Genomic DNA, 18,395 nt, shown 5'->3' on the forward strand with positions numbered 1-18,395 from the left:
GTGAAATTCCTAATTCTCTTGTTAGTTTTGTACATGTTTGATCATCTTTGAAAAACCAAATGCACATAGCCTTGTTAATGTGAAACTAAAGTATGACTTAAAGCTTCATATGTGAATTTAGTGACCATATACATCCTATGTGAGTTTTTGAGCCGATTGAAAGTGTGTGCATTTTTCATACACTCCTATTCTTTCATGTGTGATGAACTTATGTGAGATACATCTCTAGAACTTGCGTAACGATCTTTCAAAATGTTTGTCATTGATTGCATGAACTTGGAAATGATAGAGGCATTAGGTTTACCACTATGGCCCAAATAACCATGTTTCCCAAATAAAAATGATATCATTAGATTGCCAATTTGAGCCGTGTATGTTGAGCCTTTTATTTCTTATCACCAGATATGTCTACCCTTATACCTGAAACTTTTTTTTTTCCTTACCCTTTCCAAGCGAGCAATGCGAGATTGTCTTATGAGAAACGTTTGTGAAGTACTTTGAAGGTGTTTGGCAAAAGAATAAGTGTGGGGGTATTTCATGTTTGTATAAAAAAAAAAAAAAGATTGTATACAAATGAAATAAAAAGTTTTTAAAGTTTCAGTTTAAGGTTGTGGTTGGAGGTGCTAGAAGAATTGTTGGAGAGCTTGAGTTCTTATAAATCTAAACAAAAGAATTGCTTGCAATGTAGCTTGGAACTTGTGTTTTCCTATTCTTTCGTTTCAATAACCCTATCCCTAAGCCTCATTACATCCAATAAAAGTCCTCTTGATTTAAGTTTTGCAATTATGACTGTGGAGAAGTGATCTTTATGCAAGCTTATGGTAGAAATTTCACATTTGTTTCTTTGAGCGAAACACATTAAAACTAAACACATGTGTGATTGAGTGCATATCCCGTGAGAAGGTCGCTACTTTGCATATGATGATTTTAAAAATAAAAACTTGAAATTGCATTAGCATGGCTATCTCACACACTACACTTCAAGGATGATTCAAAGATTACTGCTAATATTTGAAGGAGGAAGATGAACTTGGATTAGTTCCTTGATGCTAGCTATGGTTCTTGATGATTTGTTTTCTTGAATTAAATTCTATGAGGGTCACATAGGGGGAAGCTAATGTTTTTTTTTTCTTGTTACTTCTTGTTCTTGTTTTCTTTGTTTTGCTCGAGGACTAGCAAAAGTTAAGGGTGGGGGTATTTGATCGGATCAAATTTATATATATTTTTACTTTAAATTCACTCGTCTTTTCTTGGTTAGTTCCTTATATTTTTGAGCTATTTACGTTATTTTTGTGTTTATAGGATTTGTTATGCAAAGAAAATAAAAATGGCACAAATGAGTTTTTAATTATTATCTAGTTCTTAATTACTTGAATCTTGGCTAAATTCGTCTTTTTAAATTATTAATTGCCTGCTTCCCATCAATGAAAATCACATATTTGTTTCTTTAATGGATTAATTAATTTGTGTAATGTCACAGACTAAACAAAAAGTGAGGAGCTGCCTTTGCAGCTAGGAGGAAAACGTGAGCCTTGGCAGTGACAAAAAGATGGAAAGCTTGCATGGACAACACATGTGGAAATATGTTGGGGCAAAGCGTGAAGTGGAAGGCAGCAAGGCTGCCAAAAAGAAAACAGAAAAAATAATAAAGGGAGTGGAGAGACAATGGGTGAGCATTGAGTGAAAAACAAAAGAAAATAAATAGAAGTGGAATGCGCATGGACTGGTGGAAAGAATAAGAAAATAAAGCATGAAAATGGGACGGTAGGGGGGAGCTGCCTTTGGCAGCTCATAGGAAACAAAATAATAAAAAAAAAAAGGAAAAGAAGTCAGACGGGGAGAGGGGATAGAAACCAGGGAGGAGAAGCAGAAACCGAGGGGGTAGCGGGAGAGACAGGTGGAAGGAGAGAGGGCTGCCTTGGCAGCGTGTGAAGAAAAGAAAACAGAAAGAATAAAATAGAGAGACGTGCGGAGAGAGAAGAGCTTAGCTGCCCTTGCAGCTTTGAAAAAGACTTGCAGCACGCAGAGGAGAGGAGGCTGCTTTGAGCGCAGGAAGCGCATGTCAGGACGTGGGGACAGTGAGAAGTGAGAAGGAGAGAAACCGAGAGGCTGTTGGGCGCGGGAGAGAGGAAAGAAGGCTGCCTTTTGGGCAGCATGTGAGACCAGTGAGGAGAGGGAGACTGACAGAAACTGGCGCATGAGAAGGCACGGGCAGACTGGCGAGGAACGAAGAGGACTGCGCAGAGCACAAAGCAGAGGCTTCACTCCACTCTTCTTGGTTTTATCTTCTCAAACTTATATTTTACTTTTGGATTAATTTGATAATAATGTGTAACTAAATTTATTTTGGCTAGAGGTTAATTCAAAGCCATGAATATATTTGTAATATGAATTGATTACCTTCAGTTGTGATTTCTGAGTTGTGATTTAATTTGCTTAACTGCTTGATTGATAACTTATTTTTGTATGTCGATTAAGAATGCATACTTAATTTACATGCATGAATTTGATGCTAGAATATAAGTGAATTTCACCTAATCGTTATGAACTTATATTCACAAGTAGTAAAGGTTGCTAGTCACAATCACGTTAAGTAAATTCTTGGCATAAGTTTCATGCAAATCATAGTAACGAGTGCCTCGTCAATGCTTATGTTTTTCATAGAACTTAATGATTCTTACTTGTATCTCTATTATGCAATTCATGTAGGGAACTTGTAGGGAATGTTTTGGGTTGTCGTATGCAATCATCCAACCCAATAACTTGTGGAAAAACTGAAGGTTAATTAGTGCAATTCACGGTTAATTTGGGGCGTTGAGATTTACAATTTATTGAAAGAACAACTGAAAAATCAATTTAGGTTGCATATGTGTCATGTGTGGAGAAGAACCCTCTAGCTAGTCTGTCACCTATCATTTCACCTTAATTCATGCTTTTGTCAATTCTGTAATTTATTTAAGTTTAATTTACTTCTCGTTAAAACCAAACTACCCCCCATTATTAAATTATATTATTTAGTTAGTTTTCATTGTTGTTAGTCTTTTAATTCAATTTCCGTCCATTTCAGTTCCTAGTGTCTAATTTGATTGTTTTCATTATTTTGAGTCATTCTAAGTGTGTTTCGAGTTATTAGAGTTTTTAGCCTAGTTTTGTGTCCTTGAGTCTTGTTTAATATTTTTAAATTAATTTAGAATAGATTAGCAATCCCTCCTAATCCCCGGCCTAGAACGATACCCTACTTACATCTATACTACAATTGTCAAAAGAGGGTTTAATTTGTGTGTCAAGTAATTTTCGCACCAAGTGTTTGCTAATAAGTGGATGTAATGGGTGTAGTGGATGGATGTTTGGAGTTGTAGGTCAACACACTTGCGCACACACATGCTGATTTTTAGCCTTCAACTCTTTAAAAACGTCCATCCTCATGTCTCCATGCTTGCACTATCCAATCTTGGCCCAAGAATGCTCCAAAATGCTCCAAATAGCACTTTGTTGCTAACTTTGTTATTTGAGCCTACAAACACAAGAAAATAGCTTAAAGTACTAAAATAACTAGAATTAAACTAAGTAAATGCCAAGAAACAAGCTAACTAAGTTGCATAAATATGCTCCTATCAATGATGCTCAATTAAACTACTCCACCACTGAAAAAGAACTTCTTGCTATTGAGTTTGCATTAGATAAGTTTTGTTCTTATGTAATTGGCTTTAAAGTTATTGTTTTCACTGATCATGCAGCTTTGAAGTATTTGCTTACAAACAAACAAGCTAAACCAAGGCTTATTCGATGGATGCTTATTCTTCAAGAGTTCGATATTGAAATTAGGGACAAGAAAGGGAGTGAAAATGTGGTGGCTGACCACGAGCTGTTTGGTGCATGATGAGGAGTCAATACCTATCCAAGACACATTCCGTGATGAGCAATTGCTGTCCATTAAGGTAAGTGAACCTTGGTATGTTGATTTGGTGAATTATTTGGTGTCTAAACAAGTTCCAAGCAACCTAAATAAGCACCAACGTGATAAACTCAAAAAGGATGCACGTTTTTATGTTTGGGATGACCCATATTTGTGGAATATTGCCCCGATCAGATTATACGTAGGTGTGTGCATGAATCTGAATTTCATTCAATTTTAAGCTTTTGTCATTCATATGCATGTGGTGGTCACTTTGGCGCACAACGAACAACACTTAAGGTTTTAGAATTGGATTTTATTGGCCTACTCTATTTAAAGATGCTAGAACTTTTTGCATAACATATGATCGTTGCCAAAGAACAGGAAATATAGGTGCACGAGACCAAATGCCGCAAACTGCCATATTCAATGTTGAAATTTTTAATGTTTGGGGCATTAATGTCATGGGTCCTTTTCCTTCTTCTTATGGTTTTACTTATCTTTTGCTTGCGGTTGATTATGTATTGAAATGGGTGGAAGCAAAAACCACCAGTACTAATGATTCTAGAGTGGTTGCATATTTTATCAAAACTAACATCTTCTCCAGATTTGGAATACCAAGGGTTTTCATAAGTGATGGAGGCTCTCATTTTTGCAATCGGACCATTGAGGTGTTGTTCAAGAAGTATAATGTCAAGCATAGGGTTTCGACACCTTATCACCCCCAAACAAATGGCCAAGTCGAGGTTTCGAATAGAGAAATTAAGCAGATTTTGGATAAGACTGTTGGAGCCACTAGGAAAGATTGGAGTTTTGATAGGAGCATATTTATGTGACTTAATTAGCTTGTTTCCTTGCATTTTCATTGCTAGTACTTAGTAATTTTAGTATTTTAAGCTATTTTCGTGCAATTTCAGGTTTTAAGGACAAAGTATGCAAACATGTGCATTTTGGAGCCTTTTGGAGCAGTTTTGGGCATGGAATGGATAGCTTATGCTTGGAGCAAGGTGGATGGACGAAATTGAAGATCAAAGAAGGCTAGGAATGAATAATGAGATGAAAGAAATGAAGAAATGAAAATGAAGAACAAAGAGTTCAGAATTGGAAGCCAAAGTGCCTAAAGTTGGAAGTTTCTATTCTTGGAGGTTTCCATTCTTGGAGGTTTCCATCTTTGGCTCTAAACTTTCCTAATCCTAATTCACCTATGTTCCAGCTGCAAGGAGGCTTCCTAAATATGTTAGGTTTCCTAATTACATATTTCTAGAAGCCCTAAACCTTACCTAAAGTCCATGCCACACCAAATCTGCAAGGATCCTTCCTTGCCGCAATTCCCTTTCCCTTTCTCTTCCAAAATATGCCACATATCCTCTTTCCCTTTCTCCCTTGCTTTGCCGCACCCCACATTCCTTTTCCCCTCTTGATTTCTAATTTTCCTAAGCCTTTTTCTTATGGATTTGGGCTGAAATTATGTTTCCTTAAATTAATTAGGGTTAGGACTTTCCCATCCCTATAAATAAACCCCTTTATGCCGCAACTCTTTTCTCTTCTTATCAGCCATTCCAGACTCCACCTTTCACCATAACCAACCTATATCCATCCACCACCACAAATCACCACAAAAACCTTCACCCATCCCTTGTGCCGCAACAAAGAAAAAGGAAGGAGACCCTTAGACGTGCTTGCCATTCAAGACGTTGGATTGTTGGAGCGTTTCTAGGTGTTTTCATTCTTTGTTTTTAATGTCTAAATTTATGTATCTTTGTTTTGTGGATACGAGGAACTAAGCCCTTCTTGGCTAGGGGGCTATTCAATACCATGATTACACTTGCATTATGAATTGATTATCTTCAGTTGTTATTTCATAAGTTGTGAATTCAATTTGCTTAACTGTTTGATTGATAACTTATTCTTGTATGTTTATTAAGAGTGCACACTTAGTTTTCATGCAAGGATTTGAAGCTAAAATATAAGGGAGTTTCACCTAATAGTTACAAACTTATATTTGCAAGTAGTGGAGGTCGCTTATAAACGATCGTGTTAAGTGAAATCTTGGCAAAAGTTTCATGCTTTTCATAGTTACAATTGCCTTGTCAATGCTTATAGTTTTCATGAAACTTAATGATCTTTGATTGTACCTTTATTGTGCTTTTCACGTAGGGGACTTTTAGAGAATGCTTTGAATTGTTGTATGTGCTTTCCCATCCAATTCATTAACTTAAGGAGAACTTGAAGGTTAAAAAAGTGTTGTCACAGTTAACCTGGAGTATTGAGTTTCATGACTTATTGAGAGAAGCAATTGGAAATCAATTTGAATGCAAGTGTGTCATGTGTGGAGAAGAACTCTCTAGTTACCCCATATCTCATCAATTCACCTAAATTTGCTTAAGAATCTGTTTAAATTGTTCTTGTTTTAATTTACTTATTTTCGTCCAAAACCAAACCCCCTTTACTTTGTTAAGTCATATTAGTTAGAACTTGTCTTAGATTGTGTTTTTAAGTGTTTTGGGCCTTTAGAAACCCAAATTTCATCCAAATTGTGTTTAGAGCTCAAAACTGCCCAGTTTGTGTTTTTAGGTAGTTTTGAGTGTTTTTAGCTTGTTTTGAGTCTTTTGAGTTTGTTTTGAGTCCTTTGAGTCTAGTTAAGTGTTTTAAAGCTTAGTTTTATCTATTTGAGTCAGTTTAGAGTGTTTAGCGATCCCTCCTAATCCCCGGTTTAAGAACGATCCCTACTTATACATATACTACAATTGTCAACAAGAGGGTTTAATTTGTGTGTTTATTTATTTTACGCATCAAGTTTGCATTTGGATGATGCACTGTGGGCATATCGTACAGCTTACAAAACACCACTTAGGATGTCTCCATTTCTGCTAATCTATGGCAAACCATGCCATCTCCCTGTGGAATTAGAGCACAAGGCACATTAGGCTATCAAAACATTCAACATGGACATAGATGCGGCTGGAATGCATAGAAAGCTCCAATTAAATGAACTTGATGAGATTAAGAATGAAGCATATGAGAATGCCCGAATTTACAAAGAGAAGACAAAGGCATTCCATGACAAGATGAGTCGTGGCAAAACATTCTCAATAGGGTAGAAAGTGTTGCTTTTCAACTCCTGCCTACATTTGTTCCCCAGTAAGTTGCATTCTAAATGGATTGGCCCGTTTGTTGTTACTAATGTTTATCCTTATGGTGCAGTGCACATTCAAAGCTTACGAATGAAGGAAAAATTTTGTCCTAGCTTAGAACATGTGAGAATATTTGAACACATAGGCAAACTAATAACATATTAAAGTAGGCATGCATTCAAAAACAATTCTAAAATGATAGGAGCATATTTATGCAACTTAGTTAGCTTGTTTTTTTGCACTTTTATAGTTAGTTTGTGGTTAGTATAGTGTTTTAAGCTATTTTCGTGTGTTTGTAGGTCCAAATGACAAAGTTGGCGAGAAAGTGCAATTTGGAGCCTTTTGAAGTAGTTTTGAGCATAAAATGGATATCACATGCTTGGAGTCAAATGGATGGACGAAATTGAAGATCAAAGGACGCAAGAAATGAAGAAATGAACATGAAGAACAAAGAGTTCAGAATTGGAAACCAAAGTTTCTAAAGTTGGAAGTTGCTATTCTTGGAGGTTTCCATTCTTGAAAGTTTCTATTCTTGAATTGGAAGTTTCCTAATCCTTTTTCAGCTTTGTTCTAAGTCCATGCCGCACCCTAGGGCCCTAATCCTTTATTTTCTGCTAAGTTTAAACCCTAATCCATCCACCCTAGGGTTGTGCCGCACCTAGTGTTCTAGAAGCCTAAAAATTTGCATAAAACCCTAATTCTTTTCTCCCTTGGATGGGCCAAGCCTTTTATCTCCAAAACCCTAACCCTTTCCCATCAGATTTTGTGGAAACCTTAGCCTATAAATAGATGTTTTAAAGCCTAAATTCGTCACCACCCTTCACACCATTCAGAAACACCTTGCCGCAACCCTAATCACCATTCTACAACACAAAACACCATCCTACATCCATATACATCTCTGCCGCACCTTTTGGAGAAGAAGGAGAGCCTTGTATTGCATTCCATTGATGAAGGAGGGCCTTGTGCGCAAGCCATTTGCATCCTTGGGAGTTTTAAGAGTTCTTTCTTCCTTCGTTTCAGTTTCGATGTCTATTTCAATTTGCTTTTCAATTGATATGAACATGTGGAACTAAATTCTTATTAGTTAGTGGTGAATTTGAAGCCATGGACATATGTTAATATGAATTGATTGCTTTCAGTTATTGTTTCGTAAAACATGAATGCAATTTACTTATCTATTTGATTGATAACTTATTCTTGTGTGTTGATTAAGGATGCCTACTTAGTTTGCATGCTTGAATCTGATGCTAAATTATAAGGGACTTTCACCTAATCGTTAGAAACTTATAATTACAAGTAGTGGAGATTGTTAGTCACAATCGTGTTAAGTAGATTCTTGGCAAAAGTATCATGCAGTTCATAGTTATAATTGCCTTGTCAATGCTTATGATTTCCATGGAATTTAATGATCTTTGAATGTATCTCTATCATGATGTTCATATAGGGAACTTGAGAAGAATAATTAGGGTTGTTGCATGCATTCATCCAATTCAATGAATTTAGGAAAATCTGATAGTTAATTTGTGCATTCACGATTAATTTGGGGCATTGTCATTCATGGTTTAAAGAAACAATACTGGAAATTGGTTTATGTTGCATATGTTCATGTGTGGAGAAGGATCCTCTAACTAGCTTTTCACCCTTGAATTCATCTCAATTTCGTTTTAGTTTACTTTGATTTGCAATTTGTTTAGTTTTAATTCAATTTCGTCAGAAATCAAACACCCTTTTCTGTTTTATGTTATTAGGTCAGAATCTGTCCTAATTAGGTTGTTTAGAGTGTTTTGAGTCAATATAGGTTAGGTTTAGTCCATAACCATTGTTTGGGTCTTAGTTTAGTCTTAAATTCGTCCAATTTCATCTCTAGAATCTGTTTTGAGTCTAATTGTTAGTATTGTGCTGTTTTGAGTCTTTTAAGTGTTTTCTGAGTTAGTTAAGTTACAATCTGTTTTCTTTTAATCTTTTGAGTCAAAATAAGTTTTAATTTCGTCCAAATCACTTGTTAGGTTTAGAATTGAGTCAATTTCACTTAGTTTTGCAGATTTGAGTGTCTTAGGTCAGTTTAGAGTCTATAAAGTCTATTCTTGTGTTTTTAAGTCTAATTTAGTGTTTTAGAGTTTAATTTGAGTAGATTAGCAGCCCTAGTTAATCCCCGGTTTAGAACGATCCCTACTTACATCTTTGCTACAATTGTCATCAATAAGGTTTAATTTGTGTGTCAAGTAATTTTCACATCAAATTTTGGCGCCGTTGCCGGGGATTAGCAAACTTGCTAATCCCTTGTTTATGTCATGTCTTTTCTTTTATGTTTATCCATGAGTTTGTGTGTGTGTTTTTTGTGTTTCTGCCGTGCCTTAATACTTGGTTGCTGATTGTGTTTGTTTCCTTGTTTTAGGTATTAGTTTATGACTCGTAGTTCTCAACACATTGGTGCAAACATCTTGGAGTTCGACGACGATTTTGAAAGAACTTTGAAACGAAAGAGGAAGCAACCAGAACCTAATCCACCTAGTTCAAGTTTAGAGGCAGAATCTGAATTTGAAGAAGAAGAAGAAGTCATGGCAGCGGACAATCGTACAATAAAAGAACTCTCGGCCTCGAGGTTGGCCAATGCCGCACCCTTTTGCATTCAATACCCCTTGGCTGCTCAAGGCAAGACCAACGAGTTCGAATTGAAGTCAAGCTTGTTGCATCATATTCCTAAATACCATGGGCTGTCCATGGAAGATCCAAACAAGCATGTTAAGGAGTTCGAAGTTGTTTGTTCGAGCATGACACCCATCAATGTCGATGGGAACATTTTGATGATGAAGGCCTCTCCATTCTCTCTTGTGGAAAAGGCCAAAGATTGGCTTTATGAATTAGCACCCGGGATGGTCACTTCTTGGGAAAGCATGAAGAGGGCATTTTTAGAGAAGTTCTTCCCCACTTCGAGAGTCATTCTCTTGAGGAAGAAGATTAGTGGCATTCAACAAAGCCAAGGAGAGTCCTTTCCAGCATACTATGAGCGTTTTAAGGCTCTTGTCGCCTCATGTCCTCAGCACCAAATGAAAGAAGAACTTCTACTTCAATACTTTTATGAAAGACTTCTTCCAATTAAGCGACAAATGCTAGATGCTTCAGCGGGAGGTGCATTGGTTGACAAAACACTAATGGCTGCAAAAACCTTAATTGCTAACCGAGCGCTAAAGGCACTGAAGGATGATTTTGTGAAAACATGTTCATTTGAGTAACATCATATAGCATGCAATTAACAATTAAAGGCGGAATCATGCTTGCATGCACTAAAAAACAAAACATTACCATGAAATTCAAAGCCTAGTAGATTGGTGAACCAAGACTCAACTCAAATCAAAGTGAGTTGAGAAATTTATACCTTTGTAGATTCCTCTTTGCATAAGCAAAGGCTAATCACCCAAGGAGAGGGCCTTCATTCCTTGCTTCTTAGATCCATGGATTTGGATGGAAGAATATGGTTCTCCAAGTTCCCAAAATTGAGAACCTCTAAGTCTCCACACCAAGGTAAGATTTAAGTAGAAATGAGTGACCTTGGAGTAGTGGAATTGCTAGATACTGGTGCGAGAATTACTAAGCACACAAATTAAACCCTCTTTTTGACAATTGTAGCAAAGTATGTAAGTAGGGATCGTTCTAAACCGGGGATTAGGAGGGCTTGCTAAAACCTCTAAACTGACTCAAAAACAAAAAGAAACAAAGTTAAAAATGTAAACAAAAGATTTTAAAACAAGAAAGTAAAAGGGGGATTTGAGTTTGGTGAAGTTGAAAGTAAAAACGAATAAACTAAAAACTTAAATAGATTTTAAACAAATTTGGGTTGAATGGATAATGGAAGGCTAGCTAAGGGGTTCTTCTCCACACATGTCTTGCTTGCATACAAAATGATTTCCAATTGCTCTTCGATAAGTTATGAATACTCAACGCCCCAAATTAACCGTGAATTGCACTAATTAACTCTCAGTTTTTCAACAAGTTATTAGATTGGATGATTGCATACGACAACCCAAAACATTCCCTACAAGTTCCCTACATGAATTGCATAATAGAGATACAAGCAAGAATCATTAAGTTCTATGAAAAACATAAGCATTGACGAGGCACTCGTTACTATGATTTGCATGAAACTTATGCCAAGAATTTACTTAACGTGATTGTGACTAGCAACCTTCACTACTTGTGAATATAAGTTCATAACGATTAGGTGAAACTCCCTTATATTCTAGCGTCAAATTCATGCATGAAAATTAAGCGTGCAGTCTCAACCAACATACACAAATTAGTTTTTATACGAACGGATAAGTAAATTGAATTCACAATTCAAGAAACGCAATTGGAAGTAATCAAATCATATAGCAAGCATAAACATGGTTTTGAATCCCCCCCTAGCCAAGGGGGGTTTAGTTCCTCATTATTACAAAACAAAGATAAACAAATTTAAACATTGAAAAACAAAGGGAAGAAAGCACCTAAACGTTCCAACGATCCATGTTGGATAGCAAGCGCGTCCAAGGACTTTTCTCCTTCTCCTTGCCGCAACAACAAGGTTGGAATGATGTTGAAGGGTTGGTTATTTGGAGGAATGGATGGGAAGGGGTTTAGATATGTAGGAGAGGCAAGGAAAGGCTTGGAGAATGGTTAATTTATGGATGATTTGAATGAGGTTGCTGCCATGGTATTTATAGGAAGAGGATGGGCATGTTTAATGCAAAAATCTGGTGGAATGAAGTAGGTAAGGCATGGCAAGGTGGAGAATTGTTGGTGAGGGTAGGTTTTGAGTCATCCACTCACATGTCATGGTGAGTTAAGCATTGCATCATCCACTCAAATGTCATGGTGAGTTAAGCATTACATCATCCACTAAAAAAATCTGGTGGAAGTAAAACAAAGGGAAGGCCACGGCATTGATGAATTTTATGGGGTATGCATGGTTTTGAGTGAAGTTTTGGCCAATCCTTCTAGAAATTTATCCCTTCTTGCAACTTGTATTTGTTTCACCAGTTTTTTAGAATGTTCCTAGCCTCTTTTTTCTTCAAATTCGTCCATCCATCTTGCTCATATCATATGTAATCCATTCCAAGCTCAAAACTGCTCCAAAATGCACCAAAATGCACTTTCTTGCTACCTTAGCCCTTTGGACCTACAAACACACGAAAATGGCTTAAAGTACTAAAATAACTAATAACTAATAACGTAAATGCAAGAAAACTAGTTAACTAAGTCGCATAAATATGCGTCTATCAAATTCCCCCACACTTAGCTATTGCTAGTCCTCGAGCAAAATAAAACAAATAAAACATAACCTAACCTTCCAACATTTGCCTTAGGGATTTCCAATGCACATGACATGTTAAAGATTATCATTCCCACAGAATTGAGTCAATTTAACACTTAAGCACATACTTAATCATAGTCACTACTTACTAATTCACAATTAACCAATTAAAACAATGTTTTGAATGTAGTAACATGCCTTAGAGAATTCCCTCAATCCTTACAAGATACGCACTCTATTTTCACTTAGATTTTCTAACTACACACCCTATACTAGTTATATGTGAGAGAATTGATGTAGATATAAAAACGAATGCTCACATATATGTATAACAAAGAACACACTTTCTAGAGTTAATAAGCATGTTGAGATATGATCTCATGAATGGAATGCTACTACTTAGATGCGAGAACCAGTGACCATATGCTCATACCAAGTTCAATCTCCACAAATTGAAACACATAACACTCAAGATAGAAGTCAAGGGTTGTAACGGGGCTTGGGGTATTGGCTAACAAAGAAAGGATAAGGAAAACAAACGTTCTTAAAGTGATAGTAAGCAAAGTAATGAAATTGAGACTTAGAATTTACTTAGATTGCAGAAATTAGCTTTAAAACACAAGGGGAAGATTTAAACAACTCCTTAGGGTCGAATTCATTGTTTTGGACCCCTTCTTCATCAAACAACACTTTAGAACTCTTTTTCACTTCTTTTCAACTCTTTTCGCATTCTTTTCACATTTTTCTTTTCTTTTTTTTCTTTCTTTTTACCCGTGCCTATGGCACATAATTCCTTATGAAAAACACTTCCCCCACACTTGTTTTCTGCCACAAAGGAATTCAATTTGAATCATGCTTTACTACGCTTTAAGAACAAGGTTAATGGATGGTCCTAATCTATGCTAGGTAGGGTAATGTGGGTTACAAAGAAAAGGCTCACAAAGCTCAACGGGATTAAAACGTACAAAACATAATGACATAGGGGATTCACGGCTTTTTGGTTATGGTGGTGGTCACTACACAACTTTATCTTGAATATGTGTTATGCAAATCAATGACATGCTTTGAATGAAATGGGTATGAGTTCTAGCATTTGGAACTAAATGATGAAACGCCTTCTAAGTAGTAACCAAGCAAAGAATAATGAGATGATGCAACGACTTAGAAAACAATAAATCACAGATTATTAACTCTCCAAATAAACGTTTAGGCTCAAGTCTCACAAGGTTGTAGCGTTAGTTTGAGTTCTTTCCTTCAAGCATGTTACAAAAACTGATTTTTCCTTTAAGATTGCATGTAAATTCATAAGTTATAACCACAACCAAGCATAAACAAAGAGTAAATCAAACTTTCATCCATGTTAATCACTCTCTTTAACAGCCATGAAATTACAAACCAAATCCTCATCATTGTGTTGGAAGGTACCCTAAGACACAAACAAACACACAAAAACAACTCTTTTTGGGTTTTGCAAAGCAATTTTTTCAAATTTTTATGTGATTTTCGGAGTTATAAGTCAGCACACACTAAAACTCACCAAAACAGCCTAAAAACACCTAAAAACAGCAAGAAACAACATTGGGAAGTATGAGTGAGAAAACCCTACGAATTTGCATCAAAACACTTTGGTTACCCCCCCACACTTAAACCAAACATTGTCCTCAATGTTTCAAAGCATAACTAACACAAAAACACATAAACAAACAAACAAACACTAACAAACTAAATATGGCAGAAACTAATTAAACAACAAAGAGAAGGGTTTAGGAACGCAAATCTGGAATTGGAGTGCTCTTTAGGCCTTCCTTTGTCGAATGCATGGGTTGCCTCCCACGAAGCGCTTTCTTTAACGTCTTCCAGCCGGACGGTACCTCCGTTTAAGCTTGACTAGGTGCCACGGCATGGAGGGGTACATCCTCCATGACATGCTCCTTGAAATACTCATGCATTGGGTCTATGTATGGCAGTGGATAATGATGGTCCCAGATTGTGGCATTGAGTTCCCCAAGGTCAAAGTAAAAACTCCCATAATCATGGATTCGATTTGGTACTTGGACCACCTCTTTGTTCGAAATCCTTCTCCTTGATGTACAAAGTTCTTTTAAAAACTGAGCATACCTCGGGACTTGCTTAATTGCATCAAGGAGCGGAATATTGACTTGAACTTTCCGAAAGGTCTCTAGAATGTCCTTCTCGGCTTCTTCCTTCTTTGATTGCCTAAATCTGCCAGGAAAGGGCACATTTAGTGGAATGGAACTAGAAAAAGTCGAATTTGGACTTACCTTGGTGGTTTGGGACGGCTTAGGAGGGCTAGATGGTGGTGGCAAGGATTGTTCATCCTTGGCCGTGAGTTTTGGTCCCTGTGCTTCCTCTTGTAGCAACTTTTCATCCTCATCGTGACTTGATTTGGATGATTTTGGTTTGGCTCCAACCTGTGTACCACTTCTCAACATGATTGCATTGACGGTTTCAAAGCCTCCTTTTGGATTCGCAATGGTTGAACTAGGAAGCTTGCCTTGTTCTCTAAACTGCCTAACAAACTCGGCAATTTGCCCTACTTGTTTCTCCAACTCGTCCACCTTTTTGTCCCTATTTTGCATTCCCTGCGCCATAGAAGTTAGTAAATTAAAAATTTGATCATTATCAATAGACGATCCTGATTTTTGGGCAGGTTGTGCTTGGGGTTGAGTTGGTGCAAACGGCTTTTGATAGAAACCCGGGGGTTGTTGCCTAAATCCGCTTTGTTGTTGGCCTTGTTGCGGTTCTCGCCATTTGAAATTTGGATGATCACGCCAACCGGGATTGTAAGTATTGGAAAAGGGGTCATTCCTTGGTTGGTATTGGTTGTCAAATCCCACGGCATTGAGGGTCTCCCACCCTCCATTTTCTATCAACTGTGGGCACTTGTCCGTAAGGTGGCCTTGCATGGAACACACGCCACAAGCTGCCACGTTTTGCACTTTTGGACCTTCCACTACCTGAGAAAGCAAAGTAGTAAAGTTAGCCATTTGATTTTGAAGTTCGGTTATGGCACTTACCTTATTGACTTGATGTGGTCGTGAGTTACTCCTTTGTCCAACGCCTTCGTATTGTTGAGCATTCAACGCACGGTTGGAAATTAAAGTCTTTGCTGCCGTGGGGGTCTTGTCCACCAAGGCTCCTCCCGCCGAGGCATCTAGCATTTGACGTTCGATAGGTAGTAGCCCCTCGTAGAAGTATTGCAAAAGAAGTTCCTCCTTCATCTGATGCTGTGGACAAGAAGCAACAAGAGATTTAAAACGTTCATAATAAGTAGGAAAAGATTCACCTTCCTCTTGTTGAATTCCACTTATCCTTTTCCGTAGGAGGATGACTCGAGAAGTTGGGAAAAACTTCTCCAAGAAGGCCCGTTTCATGCTTTCCCATGATGTGACGGTTCCGGGCGCCAATTCGTACAACCAATCCTTCGCCTTTTCCAAGAGAGAAAAAGGGAAGGCTTTCATCTTCAAAATATTCCCATCGACATTGACGGGGGTCATGCTCGAACACACTACCTCGAATTCTTTCAAGTGTTTGTTAGGATCTTCCATGGACAACCCATGGTACTTTGGAATGTGGTGTAACAAGCTTGACTTCAATTCAAATTCTTCTGTCTTTCCTCGGGCTGCTGCGGGGTATTGGATACATAGAGGCGCGGCATTGTCCAATCCCGAGGCTGAAAGTTCTTTGATTGTTCGATTGTCCACCTCCATGTCTTTTTCTGCCTCCTCCTTTTCTTCAAATTCGGATTCAGAACTAGAACTAGGTGGATTAGGTTCTGGTACTTTCCTTTTCCTTCTCAAAGTTCGTTCAAAATTGTCGTCAAACTCCTATATATGTGCACGAACTGGTTGAGAACTACGAGTCATAAACTAGTACCTGAAATAAACAAAATAAAATTAAAACTAAAATTAAAACACACAAAAAAGAAATAAAAAGAAACAATGGGGATTTAGCAAAGTTGCTAATCCCCGGCAACGGCGCCAAAATTTGATGCGAATAATATAAGCACACTCAAATTAAACCCTCTTTTTGACAATTGTAGCAAAGTATGTAAGTAGGGATCGTTCTAAACCGGGGATTAGGAGGGCTTGCTAAAACCTCTAAACTGACTCAAAAACAAAAAGAAACAAAGTTAAAAATGTAAACAAAAGATTTTAAAACAAGAAAGTAAAAGGGGGATTTGAGTTTAGTGAAGTTGAAAGTAAAAACGAATAAACTAAAAACTTAAATAGATTTTAAACAAATTTGGGTTGAATGGATAATGGAAGGCTAGCTAAGGGGTTCTTCTCCACACATGTCTTGCTTGCATACAAAATGATTTCCAATTGCTCTTCGATAAGTTATGAATACTCAACGCCCCAAATTAACCGTGAATTGCACTAATTAACTCTCAGTTTTTCAACAAGTTATTAGATTGGATGATTGCATACGACAACCCAAAACATTCCCTACAAGTTCCCTACATGAATTGCATAATAGAGATACAAGCAAGAATCATTAAGTTCTATGAAAAACATAAGCATTGACGAGGCACTCGTTACTATGATTTGCATGAAACTTATGCCAAGAATTTACTTAACGTGATTGTGACTAGCAACCTTCACTACTTGTGAATATAAGTTCATAACGATTAGGTGAAACTCCCTTATATTCTAGCGTCAAATTCATGCATGAAAATTAAGCGTGCAGTCTCAACCAACATACACAAATTAGTTTTTATACGAACGGATAAGTAAATTGAATTCACAATTCAAGAAACGCAATTGGAAGTAATCAAATCATATAGCAAGCATAAACATGGTTTTGAATCCCCCCTAGCCAAGGGGGGTTTAGTTCCTCATTATTACAAAACAAAGATAAACAAATTTAAACATTGAAAAACAAAGGGAAGAAAGCACCTAAACGTTCCAACGATCCATGTTGGATAGCAAGCGCGTCCAAGGACTTTTCTCCTTCTCCTTGCCGCAACAACAAGGTTGGAATGATGTTGAAGGGTTGGTTATTTGGAGGAATGGATGGGAAGGGGTTTAGATATGTAGGAGAGGCAAGGAAAGGCTTGGAGAATGGTTAATTTCTGGATGATTTGAATGAGGTTGCTGCCATGGTATTTATAGGAAGAGGATGGACATGTTTAATGCAAAAATCTGGTGGAATGAAGTAGGTAAGGCATGGCAAGGTGGAGAATTGTTGGTGAGGGTAGGTTTTGAGTCATCCACTCACATGTCATGGTGAGTTAAGCATTGCATCATCCACTCAAATGTCATGGTGAGTTAAGCATTACATCATCCACTAAAAAAATCTGGTGGAAGTAAAACAAAGGGAAGGCCACGGCATTGATGAATTTTATGGGGTATGCATGGTTTTGAGTGAAGTTTTGGCCAATCCTTCTAGAAATTTATCCCTTCTTGCAACTTGTATTTGTTTCACCAGATTTTTAGCATGTTCCTAGCCTCTTTTGTCTTCAAATTCGTCCATCCATCTTGCTCATATCATATGTAATCCATTCCAAGCTCAAAACTGCTCCAAAATGCACCAAAATGCACTTTCTTGCTACCTTAGCCCTTTGGACCTACAAACACACGAAAATGGCTTAAAGTACTAAAATAACTAAGAACTAATAACGTAAATGCAAGAAAACTAGTTAACTAAGTCGCATAAATATGCGTCTATCAGATACACCCTCCAAGGGGGCCGGCCTCTTTAGAGAGAAAAGAGAGCTTTGTGTTATCCTCCAATTTCCTAAAAGAAACCATTTATGAATTTAGGCTATAAAGTCCTTTATATAGTCACTTCAAATAAGTGACCTAAAGAACCAAAAGGCCATTCTCTCTAACATGGCCGGCCATAAGGGTTTTATTGGTCTTTTGGGTCTTTGTGAATTAAGTTGCCATACAACTTAAGTCAATGGGCTTGACGTTCGAAGCCCATTGGGCCTTAAGGTCCAAAACTATCCTGAGGTCTTTAACGAACTTATTCGTTTAATTAATTAACATATTAATTAATCCTTGCCATAAATAATTAAACCATTTAATTATTCTTACTCATCTCCATT

The 18,395-nt window shown here is 37.3% G+C and overlaps 1 protein-coding gene across 1 annotated transcript; it reads right to left on the minus strand.

The window, feature by feature from the left end:
- Positions 1-6,745: 6,745 nt before the first annotated feature.
- LOC126631408 (uncharacterized) lies at positions 6,746-18,004 on the minus strand. The gene is made up of 3 exons (XM_050301544.1): positions 17,242-18,004; positions 15,361-16,219; positions 6,746-6,793 (listed from the first exon to the last, which is right to left on the minus strand). The coding sequence occupies exons 2-3, from the start codon at positions 16,051-16,053 to the stop codon at positions 6,746-6,748; spliced, it is 741 nt and encodes a 246-aa protein (XP_050157501.1). The 5' UTR covers positions 16,054-16,219; positions 17,242-18,004.
- Positions 18,005-18,395: the final 391 nt, after the last annotated feature.

Source organism: Malus sylvestris, chromosome 8, assembly GCF_916048215.2.
Source record: "Malus sylvestris chromosome 8, drMalSylv7.2, whole genome shotgun sequence".
Taxonomy (NCBI): Eukaryota; Viridiplantae; Streptophyta; class Magnoliopsida; order Rosales; family Rosaceae; genus Malus; species Malus sylvestris.